Genomic DNA, 21,408 nt, shown 5'->3' on the forward strand with positions numbered 1-21,408 from the left:
GCGGGGGGGAGGGGCCTCGCTTGGCCACGCCCCCGGGACTGGTCGGGGCGGGTGACGCACGCGCAGGGGCGGCTGTCGCGCGGCGGCCGCGGCCGTAAAGCGCGGAAGGTCAGGCCGGCCTCCCTCTGCCCCAGGTGAGCCGGCGCGGCCCCGCCGAGCCCGGCCCCGCTCCGCGACCCCGGCGCGCCGCCGCCGGCACCGCTCCGCGCCCTCACTCCCCTCCCGGCCGCCCCGCAGCGCGGGGTCGGGGGCGCCGGCGGGGGCAAGCAGGCCGAAGCGGGGACGCCCCGGCCCGAGCTCCCTGACACCCCGCGCCCTGACAGCCCCGTCCCTCAGGCTCCCGGCACGGACCGGAGTCTGCGGGTGGGGGAACCTCCGGTGCTGCTGCTGGGGGAGCTGCCGCAGCAAGGCCCTGGGGTAAAGCTTGTGGTAAAGCTGTTCCCGGAGGGGCCTCTCCAGTGCCCTGTGCCAGTTACTCTGACCACAGACTTCGTTTCCTTCTTCAGGTAAAGGCCTGGCAGCGTTAATAATCAAGCTTATTTGTGCCCTAATTACTTCTGGCTTTCGTAATAATTCCAGAGCATGATCTGTGCCTGATGGCCGTTTCAGCCCTCCTTGTCACGGTGTGAGAGCTTTTCCATCTTTCGTCTGGTTTTTTGTTCATTGTCAAGTTGCACTGTGTCAAAACCAAAGGTGTAATGCTCTGTTCCTATTTCGTGATCTAAGTTTAAATCTTAAGGGCAAGGTTGTTGTTTCAGGAGTAACTGCCCTCCTGTTTGTTTGCTCATCAGCTTTCTCATGTCCACTTATACCCAGCACACCACGTGATGTTTCCTGCTGCCAGCCTTGTGTGTAATAAGATAAGTGGTAATGTGAGTCTCATCTTTTCCTTCCTAGAAGGAGTGGTACTGAGGTAACATCTGAACACATCTAGGTGGTGCTTTAGGAAAAGTGACAAAGAGCAGCCGGGATGTTTCTCCGATTGCTGTCCGATATCCAGTGGAGGGCAGCTCACCCGAAATGGAGGAGGATGACCAGCTCCCAGCGAAGTACCTCCACCACAGCAGAGCCTCACCCGGTTTCCGTGCCAGCACAGGCACAGGTTGTCATCTGTGGTGGTGGAATCATGGGCACCTCTGTGGCCTATCACCTTTCCAAGATGGGCTTTAAGGATATAGTCTTACTTGAGCAGGGCAGGTAAGGATTTCTGGTTAAAGACCCAGCAAAGCAAGACTTCTGTGCAGAACAATATCTGCTGTAATGTGTTATTTCTATCTCTTTACCTTTTTCCTGGGGGAAATATGGTTATACTGAACATTAATACAACACTTACTGCCCCTTCCCAAGCACAGGACTCCTCTGCAAGGTGAACAGTATCCCTTGTGTGATTGTGGTGGGCTAGCCATAGCTCATGGCTAGACTGCCACACAGCCATGCCATTTCCCTCTGCAAGACAGAGAGAAATTAAGCTGAGAGAACATGTGGATCAGGATAAAGATATGAAGATTGTACTGCCATGGGCCAAACAGACTTATCCTAGGGAGAATTAATGTAAAATAATGACTTTATTTAATGACAGTTACAATAGATTCACGTAGTGAGAAACAAAAAACAAGCATTAAAACACTGCCTTTTGTTTCTTCTACTTCACTCCTGTACTCCAGGGTCTTCTGCCTCCCCACAGTGCCCTGAGCAGCATGGGGGTGACACAGTGGGGTGTGATTAGTACTGGGCTCCAGTGAGTGTCCTGCTTGTGCCGCAGTTCCCATCAGGAGAGCTCTGCTCTGGTCTGGGTTTTTCATGCACCACAGTTCCTTTGGGAGATATCTAGCTGCTCTGCTGTAATCACAAAGTGACCATGTAAAACAATGCAGCTGGCAAAGACGATGGACCATTTTAAAAGAACTAAAAATCCATGTTACGCCTGCAGCCCCTATTGACCTCTCAGAGCAGGATGCTGTGTGTGTCTAAAGCATTACACAGCCAGCAAAGCTCCAGAGATTGCAAGAGGTTATAAGCAGGCATCACTAAAATATCATCCTGTAAGCTGGTTAAATGCTCAGATTATCCACTTTGTTGGAGGATTTAGTGCCTCTCTGTAAAATGGCCAAGGCTGTTATGGTTTGGTTGAGCAGAAATGCCCTCAGTGAGTTTGGTCAGCTCTCTGTAGCAGAGCACATAGTTCCTGTTGAAAGCTGTGCATCCCAACATTTCCCCTGTTGTTTTAGATATCCTTTTCTGAGGGTCATTTGTGGTGTTTTAATTAAGCAGTTTGGGGATCCTGGGCATGAGACGCTACTGTGACTTTAGGGTTTGAAGAGGTGTTTATTGTAGCAGCTTCTAATGCCCTAAATAAGTGCTGGACTGTATATTTATCATCTACTTTAGATCTTCCCACCTGATATTGCCTTCAGAAATAATTAGCTGTTGTTCCTGGAGTTTGTGTGGCTGGGAAGCAGCAGGTTCTTTCTAGCTGCAAAGAAAAGAAATTGGGTATTCTTATCTGAGACCTTGTGAGTATGGTCATTCTGAGCAAAGTGGGGTGCTGGGCTGCATTTGCAAGGGAATACAATTTTTGCTAGCTTGGAGCAGGGTTTGAACAGCCCATTAAAGATTTGCAGTGAATTAAGATGCTGTGTAGGCTCAGTCTGTGCATGCTCAAGGAGAAGGAGGAATATTGCAGTAGCAGAAATGTCTTTTGAGGAGCACAGCATGGCAAGACTGTGCTTTTTCTCTTTGGGTTGTCGTTGAGTAGGGATGTAGCAAATATTCCTTACCCAACTGAATCTTAGGCTGAATTACTGAGAGAATATAGACATGCTGGGCTGAAAGCAGTTGTATCAAATGGAGAAATGCAGGATGGCTTCAGCAGCAGCAAAGATACTTTGGAATTGTGGAAGCAGGCTGCAAGGGAGATGCTTAAATCTAATTGCCTTGTCCTCCCCTGTCCATGCTGCATGGAGTTGTGTAGGTTTCTGTCTCTAGAGCAGCTTTACACCAAATAGCTCAATGGTTTAAGGACGGTTTTAGAAGTGATAAGAAACACGTGTCTGTCTATGGCAATTGTTACAGGGTGAGAGGGACTTGCCCATGCTGTAATATTCAAAGATGCAAGACTCAAAACCAAGTTAGTTTTGATTTGAGGGAAATGCTGCTTTGGAGAAGGAAAGAATCAGGCAGCTCAACTGAAGTGTAAGATTTTTTAAATTTTTTTTTTTTTACAAAAAGTGTTTTCAAAAGTGAGCAAAAGGAATGTCATTCTAGGGGTTATGTCAGCCCTGCATCGTCTCCAGCTTAATGTTGTTCTGATGTGTTTGGGGGAGAAGTTGCTGTGTGGTTTGTGCTGCCAGTGGAGCTGCTGGAGCAGCCTGGTGTGGAGTGTGCCCCTGGCAGCTATATGAGGCCCTTCTCTGCACCTTCTCCTGCAGGTTGGCTGCTGGCACCACTCGCTTCTGTGCTGGCATTGTGAGCACAGCCAGGCCTGTGTCCATAGAGCTGAAGATGGCACATTATTCAAACAAGCTCTACCAGCAGCTGGAACAGGAGACAGGAGTGCAAACAGGTACTGAAAGTGTCATCATGGAGTAATCTTTGGGAAACTGAAGTACTGACACTGAAATATGTGGGAATAAGCAATAAAACCACAGTGACTGTGGTTTTACAGCGTCTTAAGGCTTGAAAGTCCTGTTCAAAAACAATACATATGGACCTAATCAGATGCAAAGTGATGTCACAAGTGTAATCAGAATGGGGAGAAGAGTATCAGATGGGCAAACTGAAGGCAGACTACCTGCAAATTGTGACAATTTGAATGTTGTCTGTGACTTGGGCAGACAAGGGAATTTTCACAAGGACCTGGAAAATATATTGCAGTGACTGGAGCAAGTTGGCCTGTTCTGTGCACTGATTCACTCTCAAAAAGAAAATGTGGTTAACAGGAGCACTGAAGCATAGGCAAAGCTGTGTCTCTTACTGCAGTCTAGCCCTGGAAATAACAAAAGAAATTATGTTTAAATTCTCCTTCTCCCTCCGAAATGTCTGGGCATGTACCTGATAGGAAGAACTTGATCACTAAAAGTTTTCTTCTGATAAGAACTTGTCATGTATGTCAGACAAATGAATACCTCAGTAGAGGTTTGTAACTTTGCCTGCAATTAAGATGAATACTAATTTAGTGCAGGTGTTGGAGTGATATAATATCTGCTTTTAGTTGTTGAAGTTTTATTCTTTTGAGTAGTCATTAGATCACTTTTAACTTTTCTCTCTTTTAATAGCTACCATGTGTGAAATTCAGGTTTGTTTTTTTTTTATAAACAGGAGTGTATGAAGTAGAAAGAGACACAATTAAAAATTAAATTGCTTTTTTAAAAAAGTTCTTTCATGCACTTTTTAATTACTAGCTCATAAGTGTTTAAAGTTATTTGAGGATGTGGGATTTCTAGGCTCCTGAGTAGTGGAAGCAACAAGTCTGCAATTATATTGAAGCAGTGAGTCTGAGATGGAAAGGAATTCAAGATCCTGTCCAAATCTGACTTGACTTTGGTCATTGTCATAGGGTACATGAAGACAGGCTCTATTTCACTGGCTCAGACTCAGGACCGACTGATCTCTCTGAAGCGCATTGCTTCATCGCTGAAGTACGTATGAGCAGGAAATACAACTCAGCTTCTGTGTGCACCAGCTCTCCTGCAAGACAAATGACATTGTGTTTCTTATGTTCTGTGGCAGTGTAATGGGAATACCATGTGAAATTATCAGCCCAAAGAAAGTGTTACAGCTCCACCCAATGATCAACATCCATGACCTTGTGGGGGCCATGTATGTGCCAGAAGATGCACTCGTGTCGTCTGCCAATGTGAGTCTGGCTCTGGCAACTGCTGCCTCACGGAATGGTAGGAGCCTTTTTTATCTATAGAGTGCTCTCCTGCATGATAGCTATGTTCTGCATCTCTTTTGATATTCTAACTGAGCACTGAAGACCAAAATTCTGTTATTTCTGTGAAGTTCAGATTCTTTAAACCTGTTTATTTCTGAAAAAGCAGGCTGATTTTTTTTAATAACATTTTTTTAAAATAACATTTTAATAACTTTTTTCATACTGTGCTGAATGTTTGCAGGTTTCCTGGGATAGTTCAAGCACCTGTTTGATGTTTGTAGTGGTTACATATTTACACCTGTTTGTTGTCCTTAGTGGTTACATATTTTTCTGAAAAAGCACACACTCTTTCCTTCCTAGAATTGACTCATAATTACATATCAAAATAGTTGATTACTTACAAATGAAAAAGAGTGGCTGAGCCTTGTGGAGTATTTAGTTGAGCACATATGCTTTGGAAATAGGTTTGGAATTCTATTAGTAAATGCTGTTTGACCAGTGTGTGGTTTAAAAGTAGGGGGAAAGGTTGAATAAGATAACGGGAAATAAAGGTCATTAAGGACAAAAGTCTATCAGATCAGAAGAAGCTGCTTAGGAAGATACCTCTCCGTTTCTTTTAGCCCAGCTTGATTACATACTGGTTATTGATTTTTTTCCCACAAAATTACTTATTTCCCATAAGAGAACCAGTCATGCCATCTGAAACTACAAATTTGTTGCATAAAGGAATTGTAATAGAAAGGAATCCACAGCTGAGACTCTTTTTTTGTTTGTTTTTTATGTTTTTGATACTACCGGTCTATTTATCACCCAGATTGTCACATGGGAAGAAAAACTGTAGCTCTTCACAGTCTCAGCCTGTACAAATTGTACATGTGATGTTTTACAAATAACAGGGTTTTGCTTAAGAATTACCGGGTAGAGAATAGAAATCTTGTCTCCAAGAGAAAATAAGCATTATGGTTGAGCGTAAGGGTTTAAAGCTATCAGTCTGACATGTTAGAAAGAAGGCTCGTGGCATAGTGACTTTGTGATCCACTCCAGGTGTCCAGATTCATGAGCGGACGAGTGTCAGTCATGTCACAATCCAGAAGGGCCGAGTGACTGGAGTTGAGACTGACAGAGGGCGGATTCAATGCGAGTACTTTGTCAACTGTGCTGGCCAGGTTGAATTATTTAAATTTTTTCTTTCTTGTTTCTGTTGCTTAAGAATATGTGCACTTCTCTCTGGTTCTTTTGTTTTGTTTTGTTTTCCTTTTGGGTTTTTTAATTGTTTGTGCTTTGGCTTGGTTTGCTGGACTAGATCAAATCATGTTACTTGGCAGCTTATCCCAGCAGGATAAGGAGGAGTGAAGGAGGAAAAGCAGTGCTTGCCATTTGCAGTGCACCAAAGGCTGGGTGTTAGCCTGCTGACAGTACTTGCAGCTTGTTGGTACAGCTCTGTCCATGGTCTCTCTGCTGGGAGGTTCACCTTCTGACAGGAAGAACTTCACTTTGGCTGTTAGGGAGACAGTCCCTTCTCTCTCACTTCCCTACCGAAAAATTTGTATGCTTTTACTCCTTAATGTCATGTCTTCTCTGCTAGAAAATACACCTGACAATTGCAGTTTCTCAGCTAGCAGCTGTCCCCCTCGTTATTAAAGAGTCTTAGTTCAGGCACCTAAATGCTGGCTATTCTGCTTCTAGGTGCTGAACCTAGTACTGACTTTGGTCTACAGATCTTATTTTGCTTTTGTTTTGTAAGCTGGTACTTCTTCGTTTTGAGTTGGGGCTCCACTTTTCTAGTTTTTATCCAAAACAGTTCAAATTCTAAGAAAAGATAAAAAAATCATGTCTTTTTAATGTCCCAAGGTCTGAACCAAATGTTGGTCTTTTATGAAAGCAAAATCAGAAAGGTGCTTATGTCCTGCTCTTTTCCTGAAGCTGCTTTGTTTTTCTTTTCCATTCTGACTTGCACTTTTTTGATTTCAGTGGGCCTATGAGTTGGGCCACTCTGGGGAGGAACCAGTCCATATCCCAGTCCATGCCTGTGAACACTTCTACCTCCTGACACATCCTTTGCAGGAGCCTCTGTCGAGCAGCTTACCAAGTAAGAATTCTTCAGCTCTTCTCACTTTTCTTGGTGAATTACACCTGCCTTTCCAAGGCAACCTGTATTTTGTGTTAAAAAGGCCAACCTCGGGCTATCAGTCCTCAGCTCATTTGGGATCGTGAAGACTTCTCTCTGAATTGCTTTGAATATCCTTTTTCAGTGGTAGAAAGAATATCTTTCTTTACTCTTGGGGAAGCTTTTCCTGCAGAAAATGACTTTGAGAGTTCATCAACTTAGCAGGAGAATGACCTTGACTGTAGCTCGAGTAGTAGTTGTGTCTGAGTCTTGGATTGTTGCATTTCTGGGCTGGGAGAGTGTGCTAGACTTGGCACTATGTTTTCCTTGCAGGCTGCTGGCCCCAAATGGCCCATCTATTCCTTTCCTCCAACTGAAGCTAAGGCTTTACAATGGCATTTACATGTCTATGAGCTGTAGGGGGAACCAAACACTTGAGGTAATTGCTCCTCCCCCATGTTCTGGCTTTTGGATCTCTTAAAAAAAGGCCTTTGTGTTTAAAAACTGTGGTTGAGAAGTAGAAAGCTTTACTTATTTACTCTCAGTTGTTACCGAGATTTTCTGCTTCTAGTGAGTAATGTATACACTGTCCAGGGAATTGAGATCTCTGGATGGAGTCCAAGTGCTTCACTTTTATTTGATGAATTAAAACCTCTGTATGTAGATATGTATGTGTGTGTGTATGTATGTATGTATGCATATATTTACATATATGTATTCTCAGCTTTTCTAAACATGGCAAAAATTGCTGTGGAGCATGTCAGGTGGAGTAACATAAATACTTCAAGTTGGCACACTACCAGTGGAAGGAGCAATCCAGTCCTGACTGCTTGTCCTCACCCCAGTGCTGCCCACCTTCTTTGTGCTGGTGGCATGCAGTAAGCTGGATCTGTTGCAATTTAGCTGTTCTTAGAATAGGAAGAGAAAGAGGAGCAGGGCAGGACATGCCTTGGTGGAAGGTGTGGTCTTTGGTGCCATTTCAGTAGAACTAAGACAGTATAATAGCTTCTCAGTGCTCCAAGGATTCTGAATCCCTCTTGTGTCCTCTCACTTCTGGGAACACTGTCCTGATGGCTTGGGGCTTCTCGGGTTTAATTCAGTTTACTGTGCTGTCCAGAAGTTAACATCATGCATGGCTGTGGTGGGAGCTAATGGTTTAATCTAAACTGGCTCACCAGGGGGTCACATGAGAACCAGAATGGTGTGACAGCATGGGGGCTGGGGAACTGAGACTGTCCCTTCTCATGTTGGGAGACTGCCGGCTTGGCCTGGCGTGTCACTAGCCCTCCATCATTGGTGTTTATGGTACAACAGCCTGAGACAGATATCCCTTCTCTCAAATCCTTTCTCACCTCTTCTCTTCCCTTTGCAGCTATTGTTGACCCCGATGGCAGGATCTACATACGCAACTGGCAGGGCGGCATCCTCTCAGGAGGCTTTGAGAAAAACCCCAAGCCTCTCTTCACGGAGGGACGGAACCAGCTGGAGATCCAGAACCTCCAAGAAGACTGGGATCATTTTGGTATGTTAGGGAATAAAGGTTCCCACAGCAGTGAAACACATGCCTTCAGCAGAAGGCAGAGTTCATGGCAGTGTCAGCTGTCATTGATCTATGGGAAAGATGAACATTCTCTCAAATTCACTCATTTCTTCAATTTGCTGAAAAACCCTTTACCAAGGGCTGCAGTACCTGAAGGGAGCCTAGAGGAGACCTGGAGAGGGACTTTTGGCAGGGAGTGCTAGGAGAAGGGGGAATGGCTTCCAAATGACAGAGGGCAGAATTAGATATTATTAAGAAATTTTTCCCTGTGAGAGTGATGAGGCAGTGGCACAAATTGCTCAGTGTTTAAGTCAGGTTGGATGGGACTTGGAGCACCCTGGAGTAGTGGAAGGTGTCCCCACCATGCTAGAGTTGGAATTAGATGAGCTTTAAAGCCCCTTCCAACCTAAACCATTCCAGGATTCTGTGATTCTGTGATATCTGTGTAATGTTTAAAAACACCCTCTAATCTTCAGCATGTATTACCTTCCTCTAGAGCAGCAAGGTACATCAGCTTCCCAGCACTCCTCTTCCGTTTCAGTTGTTGACTGCCAGTGCCACATGCTGCTCCTCTTGTGACACAGTAGATCAACACTGTTGACCTGCCACATAGCTGTGGTATTTTGTTTCTGTAGCTCTCTTCATCAGGGACTGACAAGTGCATTTCTATCAGTGGCAGTTGCTTTGTGGACAGAAGCTGGTATTGTGGCTTCCCAGACTTCATCCCACTATTGACAGTGGTTTATTGTATTCCAACTCTTCTGTCTTCTCATTTCATTTGATTCTGATTTTATATTCTGCATGTATTTTTACATGGAGGGCTCTTTCTCTAGGAAAGAGTATAGCATGGTCTGTGAGTCCCTTTGTTCCCCAACCACTCCTGCCTCTTTGATCCGTGGTAAGTTGGTATGTGCCCTGTCATCTTCAAATTTGCCTTATATTCAGAAATCCAGCTTTCCCTTCTATCAGAGCTCTCTGCATCCCTTGTGAATACACATACCTTTGTGACCCTAGGCATGGATGGAATTTCAGTGATTTCTTTCTGCAGTCATATGTTCTTCCAGCTGTGCTTCAAGTTAAATTGAATAATTTTACTTGGATTGCTGAGAGACACCATACTGATACTGTAAAAATTTAAACTCCAGGGGGTGAAGCCAGGATGGGGTGCTGTTTTGTGCTGGCATATGCTAAAGGTTTTTAGATCCCTAGATAGATGCCTAAAGAGTTGCTTGAAGATATAAGCTTCAGTAATGAGTTGCTCAAGCTCTGCACCTACTTCATTTTCAGTTTTCATTTGGATAAAATGAAAAGGCATTGCTTGCTGGCACCCCCAGATGGCCCAAGCTTCTCAAGCAGCTGCATGCTATGTTCCAGCTTTGCCCTTTTATCTGTTCAAATGTGCTGAACAGTTGAGCAGAGTCAGAGCTAACTCAGGCAGTATTTGATCCTTTTCTAGGGCCACAGTTCCTGGGGTTTGAGCTCTTGTATTACTGCTTTGATCTTTGTTGTTGGAACACCTTTTGATTTTAAAATAGTCCGTGCAGTTGCTTAAATTGGACTGGGTACGAGAACAAATCTAGCACTGATCTCTCTTTTTATCAATAGAAAAATAGCCTGTAACACCAGGCTCTCATTCTGGAATTCTAATGCTTGAGAGAGGGAAGAGAAAGAGCAGGTCAGTTCTGTTTGTAGCTTCTTAAGCCATGTGAAATCTGAGTATTTTACTGCTTGTGCATAAGCTCAGGAGTGTTCTTAGGGCTGAATCTCGAGGGCTTTTATCTGGAGTACTAAGCAGAGGTAACTTTTGGGCAACAAAAGCCAAGTAGATATCTTACCCATTTTTTAATGCTCTCAAATGTCAAACTGTGAAGAGTTGCCAAAGGACTTTTCCAGCATGACTGGGCAATGAAGCAGTGAGGAAATTCATGAGGATAAATGTGAAGTGACACAAATGCATGAGTATGTGTGGGGATGGTCTTGTTTTCACCATGTGACATGATGGGCTTTGAACAGACCTTGGGGTGGTGTATTAGTTCTGTTAGTTCTGTGAAAACATCAGTGCAGCAGCGGTCAAAGCAGAAGACACGTTAGGAATTACTGGGAGTTCATTATGCAACACTAAGTCCTTGTTTTGCCAGATGCTAGTTCTTGTTCTAGGCTCCCTGTTTCCAGAGGGTATCATAGGACTGGAGAAGGTCTGGTGGAAGAGCAGCAACAGACTGACCAAAGCTTGGAATAGTTTCCAGGAATGGAGTGGCTGAGTGGGCTGGCTAAAGGAGATGACAGAAGGGAAATAAACAGAGGTCTATAGAATCTGGAGTGAGATAGACAGGCTGGAAGGGGGATTCCTGACCACTGTTTCTTCTAATGCTGGGAGGCATAAAAAGAAATTGAGTGTGAGCTTTAAAACAAAAGGTGGAGATTCCTCATACAACAGATTTTAACACATAAGACCCCTTGTCTGTGTCTGTTGGATTTTTTCACAAGGCTGGGAAAGAGTGGTCTGGTACTTGAGAGAGACCAATTTATGGGTTCTAAATACAGAAAAGTATACCAAATTTTTAGGAAATCCTCTGATCTGATGATAGGTGGAGGTTTGCAGAGTGCATATGACAAGTGTCCTACACATTGCCTGTTCGTACTCCTCACTATGTATCTATTTGATGTCTGTTCCTATTTCCCAAACAAAACTGAACAGTGCTCTTGCACTGTTGAAAATAATACTGGGCTCTTGGTCTGGATCAATATGGCTGCTTTTATTGTATGCTGTGTGATCTATTCTGAGTAGTGTAATTCCAGCAAGTAAACCATTTCTCCTGTGACTATCAAAACGGAAGCAATTTCCACCTGAAGCAGCTGAAATGTGTTGAGACTATTTTTCTCTTTATTGTCTTGGGTCCTAGGGCCCCTTCTGAGTGCCCTCCTGCGCAGGATGCCGGGTTTGGAGGCTCTGCAGATCATGCAGTTGGTGAATTGCCCAGAGTCCTTCACCCCAGACATGCGATGCATCATGGGAGAGTCGCCCACTGCACGAGGCTACTTCGTTCTGGCTGGCATGAACTCAGCTGGCATCTCCTATGGTGGGGGAGCAGGCAAGTAAGTGGTCCATCACTGTTGTGTGTGTAAGTAAGGCTTTAGCCAAGAGACTGCTCAGATGATCCTCCTGTGTAGAATGTTCTGGTTTGTATTAGTCATCTCCTCTGACAAAGACTCCTCTTTCATTTCTGACTTGAGTGAAGGAGAGGAGCAGTTGCTGTTTTCTGATTATGTTCTCCAATGTCTTTAAAACCTGTGTTGCATTCTCCTCCTGTCCTGCACATCTCGCCTCTGGCATCATATCTCACTTAGCAGAGGATCAAGTAAGCTTCATTAAAGCTATGTCAGAGGAGGTTTAGGTTGGATATTAGGAAAAGGTTCTTCACCCAGAGAGTGGTTGGATACTGGACAGACTCCCTAGGAAATTGATCACATCATCAAGCCTGCCACAGTTGAAGAAGTGTTTGGACAATGGTCTCAGGCACCTGGTGTGATTCTTGGGGTTATCCTGTCCAGGGCCAGGAACTGGACTCAGTGATCCTTGTGCATCTGTTCCAACTCAGGAGATTCTGTGAGTCTATAACTGGTACGATTTTTTTAAGCTACCACTAAGAGATAAAAGCTTAGCAAAGCAAATATTCCCTCATCTCCCGTGCTTCATGATCCCCTTTATCATTTGATTGAAGTCTTCAGATCAGTCAAGTTGATACAGCAGTAGATTTCTGTGAAAGCAGTGTGAATCTGTTGCTGATGAAACATCATATATGTGATGCCAGTGCTGACAGTAGTTTCAGACTGTCCCCTGCAGTAAGCTAGGGGTGTAATAATTTCCCATTAAAATCCAGATCCTGTGTTAATGCAGATTCTTAGACAGGCACTTAAGTGTGATCTCAGCAGCAAAGTTGCTGAGCGATCATTTCTCCCTCTGACTGCCATTTAATTTTGGTGACTGAGCATTCCTTCTGCCACGCAGCCTTCTTAAAAAACTGCATGTTTTTCATGCTGGTGTCAGTATCTGCATTTGTCTTCACTAGTTTATGTCTGTTGTCTAATAATTTAACTCACCAGAGAAACTACTCATAATTATTTTTTGTTGTCACATGAAATACAGAGAATCTTTTCAGTGAGGTTCTCTTAAGAATCAAAGTCATTTCTGAAGGTAAAAGCACTGTTTGTTCATTTGTTGCTATAGTCCCAAAATAAACAGCTTAGCTTGCTAATGTAACTTTTCATGGTCAGTTCCAAACCCCTTTTGTTTTGTTGTCTACTGGCTGCGAACAGAACCTTCTGCTCTGCTAAATTCTGAGTTGCCTGTGTCCATTAGCTCTGGAGAATGCCTTCCTCCTTCACTGCTGGAAGTGTGGCTAAACATAACTTGGCTGGCACCTTGTGCTAAATTAATGCCGTCACTGGTAGTTTGTGGCTGAGCCTACACCAGGCAATGAGAAATGAGAAAGCAGAAGCAGTAAACTCCATTGAAATGTATTTGCACCTCCTTTTGTATCAGAACCCAAGCATTTGACACAGTGTCAGCCAGGTTACCTGTCCAGGCTCTGGCTTCATTTAGCACATGTCCTGAACTTCCTGCTGCCCTGTATGTTTCATCCTAATGGGCAATTAGTAATTTGGAAATCTGGTGGATGCATTTTATAAAGAGAAACTCTCCAGATTCTGCCAGTGTTTAGAATACCATGTTACATGTCTTCTCTCTCGCTATTGTAAACAATTCTCAAGTTCAAACTGCTTTCCTTCTGACTTCAAAGCTACACTTTTTCCCTTGACACATTGGCTGATATCTCAGTCTGTCTTTATTTCTTCCATCAGGTACCTGGCAGAGTGGATAGTAAATGGGTATCCGTCAGAAAATGTCTGGCCCTTGGATCTGAAACGTTTTGGAACCCTTCAGAGCAGTCGCACTTTCCTCCGTCACCGTGTGATGGAAGTCATGCGTAAGTGAGGTCTCTGCTTTTAGCTCAGGCCAGGCTGTCCAAGTTTTTGCCCTTTGCTACACTGTCTCTCCTCTGCTATCACTTTGAGAAACATTTTCCTTCTTCCTGACCTCCTTCCTGGCAATGCAGCCTCTTCCCAGGAGAAAGGAAAGGAAGAGGGCGTTTTTGGTACCAGCATTCTTATTAACTTTTCTAAAAAAATGCTGGTGGTACCTTGCTCTCTGCTATTTCTGTGCTTTCTCTCTGATATAGGGAAATTTGTATGTATCCCCGTAGGACTCCAGCCTAAAAAAGAAATGCCAAGGTCTTAGCTGGGAATGTTACACTGTCTCAAAGATTGTTATTCTTTGCACATCATTACAGCATGGAAATACCTTCACTTCCAACTTATGGCTGGGTGACCCAGTTATCTTGCATAATTCAGCAAGTCTTCGTAGACATACTGCTTTCTCCTGTCAAAGTTTGTGATAAATACCTTGCAGAATAGATTAGAGATGCCATTTTTCTTGTCTAAAGCCACACTTTGTTTCCTCCTGTTGTTTGAATATCTGTCATATTGTCTGAATATTGCGGATGACTTCTTTTCAAGTTTGAAATAGAAGTACGAAGTACTCCACAAGTTGCATAACAGAAACAATTACTTGAATACCAAGTCTAAACTAAAAACATATGTTCGGGTGGAAGCAGAGAAGCTAGGTAAACCTCTTAGCCCTGCTATATCTGGGGAATAGAAATCTTATGCTGCTTTGACCTTCCCAGAAAAAAAAATCACTTTATACTCTGGTCATTATTCTGCAATCTCTTTCCAGTACAAACCTCAGTTCTGATAGCTACAGTATCCCTCTAGTTTTTACAGAGTGAACAATGTATTCCCTTTTTGAAGTGTTACATTCCCACTCTTATCTAGTCTTACCAATACCCTCTCTTTCAGGAGTACCAATTTGAGATACTGCCAATAAATTCATTAAATTGTTAGCTATGAGGCAGAAATTATGGAAGTGTTATGGAAGTGTTCAGTAAGCATTAGTTGGCTTATCTTCCATTTTAAGCAGTTTCTGACCTAGGTAGAATCTTGATATTTATAAAGTAGTATTCAAGCATCCTTAAGTTATTACTCTCCACTGATAACTAAAGAGGATGCTTAATGTTTATTAGGGTAGCTTGTTTTCTAAATAAAAATATTCTCTCCTAGCTGAACAGATAGAGAAGCCATTTGGAAAAGCTTCAATGATTACAAAAGGCTGAATTGCCAGTATTTAAGAAGGCAAATGAGATGGTCCCTGTAGCTATGCGCTCTCTACCCCAGCATTAGCATTGTCAGAATATCTGATATAGTGCACTGCCAGGGAAGAATCCTGCATAATTAATGCTAGTCAGCATGACTTCATGAAAAATAGACTTTTTGTTATCTTGCAGAATTGTCATGAGACCCTAAGTATCTATAAATATAAGTGTTCTGTGCAAATATTGTTACTCTGATTTTGAAGAGCTATAAATGGATCAGAATGGATTTGTGGATTTCCAAAGGCAGGAAAAGGAAGGTTGGAACTGTTTTGAGGGAGTTTTATTAATGGTTCAGATATTAATAAGTACTGATAATCTGGAAGAAAAGTTTAGATAAAGATAATCACTTTGCCTAATAAAGGATCTTTATGACCATTGCAGCCCTCATGTATGATCTGAAAGTTCCCCGCTGGGACTTCCAGACTGGCAGGCAGCTGCGCACTTCACCGCTGTACGACCGCCTGGATGCACAGGGAGCCAGGTGGATGGAGAAGCATGGATTTGAGAGAGTCAAGTATTTTGTCCCACCTGGGAGTGGTGAGATCGTGTTTTCCTCTGCCTAGTGCTTCCCAGTTGGTCTCTGTAAGGTCTTAATTCATCCAGTGTATTAATTTTTCCTTTGATTTTTCTTTGTACTAGATCTGCTGGATTTGGATCACAGCAAAACCTTTTACAAACCAGACTGGTTTGATATTGTGGGTTCTGAAGTCAAGTGCTGTAAGGAAGCAGTTTGTGTTATTGACATGTCGTCTTTTACCAAGTTTGAAATAAGTGTAAGTACCTAGGAAGGGACCACCTGGTAAAGGTGACCTTTAGTTTATTATTGCTTGCATTTGCAAAAAAACTCTGTGTCCTATTGAGGATAGATAGAGGAAGTCACACTGTATGGCTAAATTCAGGCTGTACCACAGTATTTAGCACAGGTTGGATTTTGTCTGTCAAGGGCCCAGTTTATAGAAATATCAGCTTAGTCTATACATAGAATTTGACCTCCGGCACTGTGGCACTGTTGTATCCTGTTACGCTCGAGACGTCAGTGCCACAATCATCACAAATTGAAATAATTTAGGCCAGGATGTTGATGCGATCTTAAGCTGCCCCAGTGGATTTGTTTTGCTCAGGCAGCTTGTCTGACTTTCTCTTCCTTTTGATTCACGTAGTCCACCGGAGACCAGGCCCTGGAGAGTCTGCAGTATCTCTTCTCAAATGACCTGGATGTGCCAGTTGGGCATGTTGTGCATACAGGAATGCTTAATGAGAAAGGAGGGTATGAGAATGACTGCAGCATAGCCCGGCTCAGCAAGCGCAGGTGGGTGTGCAGACAGCATCTTTAGCCATCACCTTTTTGGTGTTTGAGCCTTTAAGGGCTTCTTGATGAAGACCATAAACTTTCATCACCACCCTGAACTAAAAAGTCTCACTTCTCCACTAGTATTCCTAATTCAGTAACTCAAGTGGAAGGGAGCTTCTGAACTTAAAAACATTGGGGAAAATAATAATCCTTTTTCCAGGATTACACATGAAAATAGATTTCCTGAAATTGTTAGACTTTTAGAAGTTTAATTTCTTAATTGAGGTACACTTGTTTTTAGCAGTCACTGGAGTTTATTCATTTAGGTAACCATTTAAAGTGCAAACTCCTGACCAATGTCCTTACTGGAATTGCACATTGAAAATACTGCTTTTTGATTATTTCAATTTTCTTTGCAGTATATGTACTCTAATTCTCAGTTCTGCAGTCTTTTATCATTCTTTTGTGCTCTCTCTTGCAAGCTGTCATGATCACAGGATTTTACCCTTAGACTCACCAGTTTGGGCTCTCTTTGACATCTGATGAAAAGCTTTCTCATTTTTAAGAACTTCATAGCCATGTCACAGCTGAGTGTTGGATTTATTTTTCTGGATGGTTTTCTATGTGTGTTTTCACTCTATTGGTGTGAAAGCATTTTGTTGCTTCTCTTTCAATTAGAAACAGCTTTTCTTTCTCTTCCACTTCTGTCTGCATTCATGTTTTGCTTGAAAGTATTGTCCTCTCTGTGAAACCAGTAGCTTCCCTTCTTGCCTAGTGGTTTCTACAGATGTTGATGTACTTTAACTCACAGTTTGTATCAGACACACACACACAAGCAGCTCATTTTCCCATATCAAGTGGAGTTCTGTTTTTGGAAACTGTTAATAATAACCACCATTGTGTGTGAAAAGACTTCTGCTAAAACAAGAAATTGCTGTGTGAACCATCTCTACTCTGACTGTCAGAGTAAAGGGAATCACTGGTGGTGAAAAGCTGCAAGTCCCTTCTGCAAATTAGTTGTGACCTTTGAGACAGTCTGTCAACTTCCTGCAGAATTCCCTGTGTTTCACATCTAGTCTCTTCTTGTTGCCAGACCACTGAAAATACTTGAAGTGGGGGATTTCTTTTCATGACAGATGTAATAACATTGATACAGAGACTTGAGCAGTGGTTTTCACAAACCAGCTTGCTTTGATCTTCTGTTAGCTTGGAAACTGCTGAATGGCTCAAGTAGTTGATGAATGAAGAATGAGCCGATTCACTTTGTGGTTGTTCTTTCATTCTTTCTTGGGTTTGATTTGTCTGTTCCAGCTTCTTCATGATTTCCCCTACTGACCAACAAGTTCATTGCTGGACCTGGCTGAAGAACCGCCTGCCTGATGACAGCAACCTGGTCCTAGAGGATGTGACCTGGAAGTACACAGGTAAGAAATCACTAAAAGCAGACCTCCTCAGAGGTCTCCGCTCAAAATCACAAATGGGGCCTCCTGCTGCATGCTAGTTAATTGCTTAAAGTGCCTGGAGTTGCGATTTAGTCTCCTTTCCAAACATTTAGATGAAAACAGCAGTTCAGAGACTCTTTACTGGCAAGCCATGAGCTAGAAGAAAGCATTCTTTTACTGTGGGCTGTCAGGAGAGAGTTTAATGACTTTCTCTTCTGTTCTTAAATATAAACACACCTATTGGTTCAATAAGACTTCAGAATTGGAGCAGCATGTTAGACACTAGGCAAGACTTCTCCAGTTTGATCCTAATGCTGTTTTGTTCCCCTCTTTAGCTCTCAATCTGATTGGTCCCCGTGCTGTGGATGTCTTGTCAGAGTTATCCTATGCCCCGATGACTGCAGAACACTTCCCCTCTCTCTTTTGCAAGGTGAGTGACTGTGCTTCTGTTCTCACTCTGCTAGGTTTTTCAAAGCATGGGTGGAAGGACAGGAAAAATGTTTTGGATAATTGGAGGAGAATTAAGATTTACAGGACGGTTTCCTGCAGTTACTGAGTTAGGTTGGTAAAGAACTCTAGGCTCACTTGTCTTTGGGTTGTGTTTGCTAAATATATAGGTGAATATGCATTTGTTTTCAGTATTCTCTCACTGTAGACTTGTCATCTTTTGATATCTTGACGTGTTTCAAATAATCAATTATGAAGCTGTCAGAGGGGCAGCTGGGAGCGGAGACTCTGACATCATTGTCTCCTATCAGCCTGTGAAATGGCTGAGCAGATAGTTGCTATTCAACTTCTGTCTTGTATCTAGAATACAACCTGTGTCCTGACCTAGTTCCAGGGCTTATTGCCAAGTGTCAAGAAATTACTAACAAGGTTTGGATAATGTGACATCACTATTTGAATTTGGAAATTTAAATTTGTTGCAAGTATGTGCAGGTGGCAAAGGGGAGAGAGGGCTGGGCAGTGTGGATGTGTTATGCATTGTGCTCCTTCTGGATCTCTGTGCTGTGTTCCAGTTTGGATGATTTCACCCCCTCTGATTCTGCAGGAGATGAGCGTGGGCTATGCTAATGGCATCCGTGTCATGAGTATCACTCACACAGGAGAACCTGGCTTCGTGCTTTATATCCCCATAGAGGTAAGAGTGCACTGCAGCCTGAGCTAATTAAAGCAGTTGCTTGCATGCATAAATCGGAAGCATTTTCCAAGTTGACTCCAGGTGATGAGGTGTCTGATTTGCACCACAGGAGAGCTGCCTGCAGGCACCAGGGGGAATTTTTCTGCTCAATATTGCATTCCAGTGGAGCAGAGCTCTCCTGCTTCAGTGGCAGGGGACAGTGACATTCCTGGTGGTGCCAGATGCTGCTGCTCTCTCCTGGTGCCAGTGTGTGTTTCACCCTTCCATTGCAGTACGCCCTTCACGTGTACAACGAGGTGATGAACATGGGGCAGAAGTACGGCATTCGGAATGCCGGTTACTACGCACTCCGCAGCCTGCGCATTGAGAAGTTCTTTGCCTTCTGGGGCCAGGATCTGGATGCTTTTACCACTCCTATGGAGTGTGGACGCGAGTTCCAGGTCAAGCTGGATAAGGTACACCACCTTCTGCACGGGGTTTGGTGGGAGAGCAGAACTGGACTGAAAGGCTGCCAGCCAAGCAGATAGATGTGTTTTTATGGAGCTGTGTGCAGTACCTGTAATGTATATTCTTGTACTTCAGAAGGCTGCTAGAAATACCAAAATGCTGTTTTCCTCCTTCCTGGGCAGCATTCCCAGTGACCTGTGCCTGGTGCTGCTTATGTGTGCAGTGCCCGATGTGGCAGTGGTGCTCTGTACCTTACAGATGCTCAGAATTCTTGCTTCTCTAAACTGTTTTTGCAATCTGATGAAGCAAAAGACAGCCTGTGCACCCAGTGTCATGTAATGATGTTAAATATGAGACTAGGCACCAATAATAGGTGTTCTCTATTTTTAAACAAACAGGGGAGTTTGTAGAACAGTGTAGATTTATATCACACTTTTGTGGTAGTAGGTGCTGTTGCTATCACTGTCTTGTTTTCCTTCTTCCATCTTTGCATGAGCCAAAACAAATGCTTGTATGGATTCAAGAAAAGAATGTAGTGACTAAGGATATAAATTTCATATTAGTTACAGTTTCCCTCTGGTTTATAAAGAAGGGTAGACTTCTGGAACAAGAAAAATGTCAAAAAACTGGAATGGAGACATGGTTTTCGCTAGAGTGAAAATTAGAATTATTTTACTAAAGACCAACTTCACAAACATTTTTGTGTGTTTTAACATCTGGAGCAACAAACATGACAGAAAAGCTATCTGAGCTGGGCTTCTTGTGTATGGAGGCAGCCCATTTTGATGGGGCATAAGTTCCAAGGGTAAATTGCTCTTGTCGGCAACCTATTCTGCTGCAACTCAGCAGCTGCCACACTTGGTGTCCCTCACATTAGCTGATACTCCCTTTTGCCCACAGGGAATGGAGTTTCTTGGCCAGGACGTGCTGCTGGAACAGAAGCAGAACGGGGTGTACAAGCGCTTTACCATGTTCATTCTCGAGGACCATGACACGGATATGGACCTCTGGCCCTGGTGGGGGGAGCCCATTTTCCGCAACGGCCGCTACGTGGGCAAGACCACCAGCAGTGCCTACAGCTACACCCTGGAGCGCCACGTCTGCCTCGGCTACGTGCACCACTTCGACGAGCAGACGGGCGAGGAGCTGGTGGTGACGACTGACTTCATCAACCAGGGAGAGTACGAGATCGACATTGCTGGGCAGCGCTTCCAGGCCAAAGCCAAGCTCTACCCCTTCAGCTCCCTCTTCGCACAGCGGCGCCGCAAGGATGAGGTGGAACTGAGTGGCTACCAGAGGGAGTAATGCTGTGTAGACTAGACCTGCCCCTTGTCCCAAGCTGGAGTCTTCTCCCACCATCTTCCAGCCCTTTCTCCTCACCTTATATATTTCTTTCTTTTCCTTTCTTGTCCTGCAACTTTTAAACTTTTTCCAGTGTGTTACATTTTGTAAATTTTAAAACTTTAATTTTCAAGCTTTCCCACCCCTGTCTGTCTCCCTCCTTCAACCCTTGCCAGGCTCCCCAGTGGATGAAGCACAGTGCTAAACATGCAGGGATGCCTGTGTAGGAGTGAACCCCACCGAAGGCCCTGGCCTTCTAGTGATGGGAAGGGTTGGGGTGAATCCCTGAAGACTGCACCCTTCCTCTCTCCTCTCCAGCATAAGGCATAGGACAGCAGGTCTTTGCTGCCTGTGGTTGACCTCACCCTGCTCTCCACATACCATGTGTTAGAGGGCTTGGTGTGTTGATGCACACGGCAATAGAACGATCAGCTACCTCACTGGCATGAGACAAAAGCATTGTGTGAGCACAGCCTGGAGACAGGTTTTGGTGTTGTCCAGCCTGTCACTGCCCTCCTTTGTCCACCACGTTGGTTTTTCCCTAGCGGGGAGTAGATTTAACATCAGAGTATTGAGATGACAGTAGTGTTGGTAAGTGCATTGTTGGTGGGATTGAATTTTTTGTGTGGGGTCGCTGAAAGTAAATGGCCTTCTATAAATATAGTCAAAGATCAACATGTGCATTTCAATTCTATAAAGGAATGTTGTTTTTTCATTTTTATTAGCAAGAATACTGATTTCTAACAAGAATAGATGTTAGTGTTTAATGTTAAATAGCAGTGTTGAAATGCTGCTTCTGTTTAAGCTGCACAATATAGTCTCTTTGGGGATTGTCTTTCACTTTGTTTATGTGACTTGGTCAAACTCATCTGGCAAGGTTCATGGAGAACTTGTGTTGGTTTGGGGAACTTGAGCAGCAGGAGGGGATATTATCTTGTAGTTTTAGCTGCCTGT

At 43.7% G+C, this 21,408-nt stretch overlaps 1 protein-coding gene across 2 annotated transcripts; it reads left to right on the forward strand.

Annotated features, from left to right (window-relative positions):
- Positions 1 to 191: 191 nt before the first annotated feature.
- PDPR (pyruvate dehydrogenase phosphatase regulatory subunit) lies at positions 192 to 20,592 on the forward strand. Of its 2 annotated transcripts, none has more exons than XM_059857211.1 (18): positions 192 to 506; positions 898 to 1,197; positions 3,429 to 3,562; positions 4,556 to 4,637; positions 4,729 to 4,892; positions 5,921 to 6,042; positions 6,848 to 6,965; positions 8,356 to 8,505; positions 11,427 to 11,619; positions 13,384 to 13,508; positions 15,174 to 15,329; positions 15,432 to 15,565; positions 15,953 to 16,101; positions 17,395 to 17,507; positions 17,861 to 17,955; positions 18,577 to 18,666; positions 18,939 to 19,121; positions 20,014 to 20,592. In XM_059857211.1, exons 2-18 carry the CDS (start codon positions 971 to 973, stop codon positions 20,416 to 20,418), a joined length of 2,640 nt encoding a protein of 879 aa, XP_059713194.1. In that variant the 5' UTR covers positions 192 to 506; positions 898 to 970; the 3' UTR covers positions 20,419 to 20,592. The 2 variants fall into 2 exon arrangements, with proteins under 2 accessions (XP_059713194.1, XP_059713195.1); XM_059857212.1 differs by having other exon boundaries at positions 901 to 1,197.
- Positions 20,593 to 21,408: the final 816 nt, after the last annotated feature.

This window comes from Haemorhous mexicanus, chromosome 12 (genome assembly GCF_027477595.1).
Source record: "Haemorhous mexicanus isolate bHaeMex1 chromosome 12, bHaeMex1.pri, whole genome shotgun sequence".
In the NCBI taxonomy this organism is placed as follows: domain Eukaryota; kingdom Metazoa; phylum Chordata; class Aves; order Passeriformes; family Fringillidae; genus Haemorhous; species Haemorhous mexicanus.

What these genes read in the sequence shown, in the direction of transcription:
- PDPR (XM_059857211.1), top strand. Translation starts at nt 971, where the DNA reads ATGTTTCTCCGATTGCTGTCCGATATCCAGTGGAGGGCAGCTCACCCG. An exon ending in GTCTTACTTGAGCAGGGCAG is followed by an intron (nt 1,198 to 3,428) that starts GTAAGGATTTCT and finishes CTTCTCCTGCAG; the next exon opens with GTTGGCTGCTGGCACCACTC. An exon ending in TGTGACCTGGAAGTACACAG is followed by an intron (nt 17,508 to 17,860) that starts GTAAGAAATCAC and finishes TCCCCTCTTTAG; the next exon opens with CTCTCAATCTGATTGGTCCC.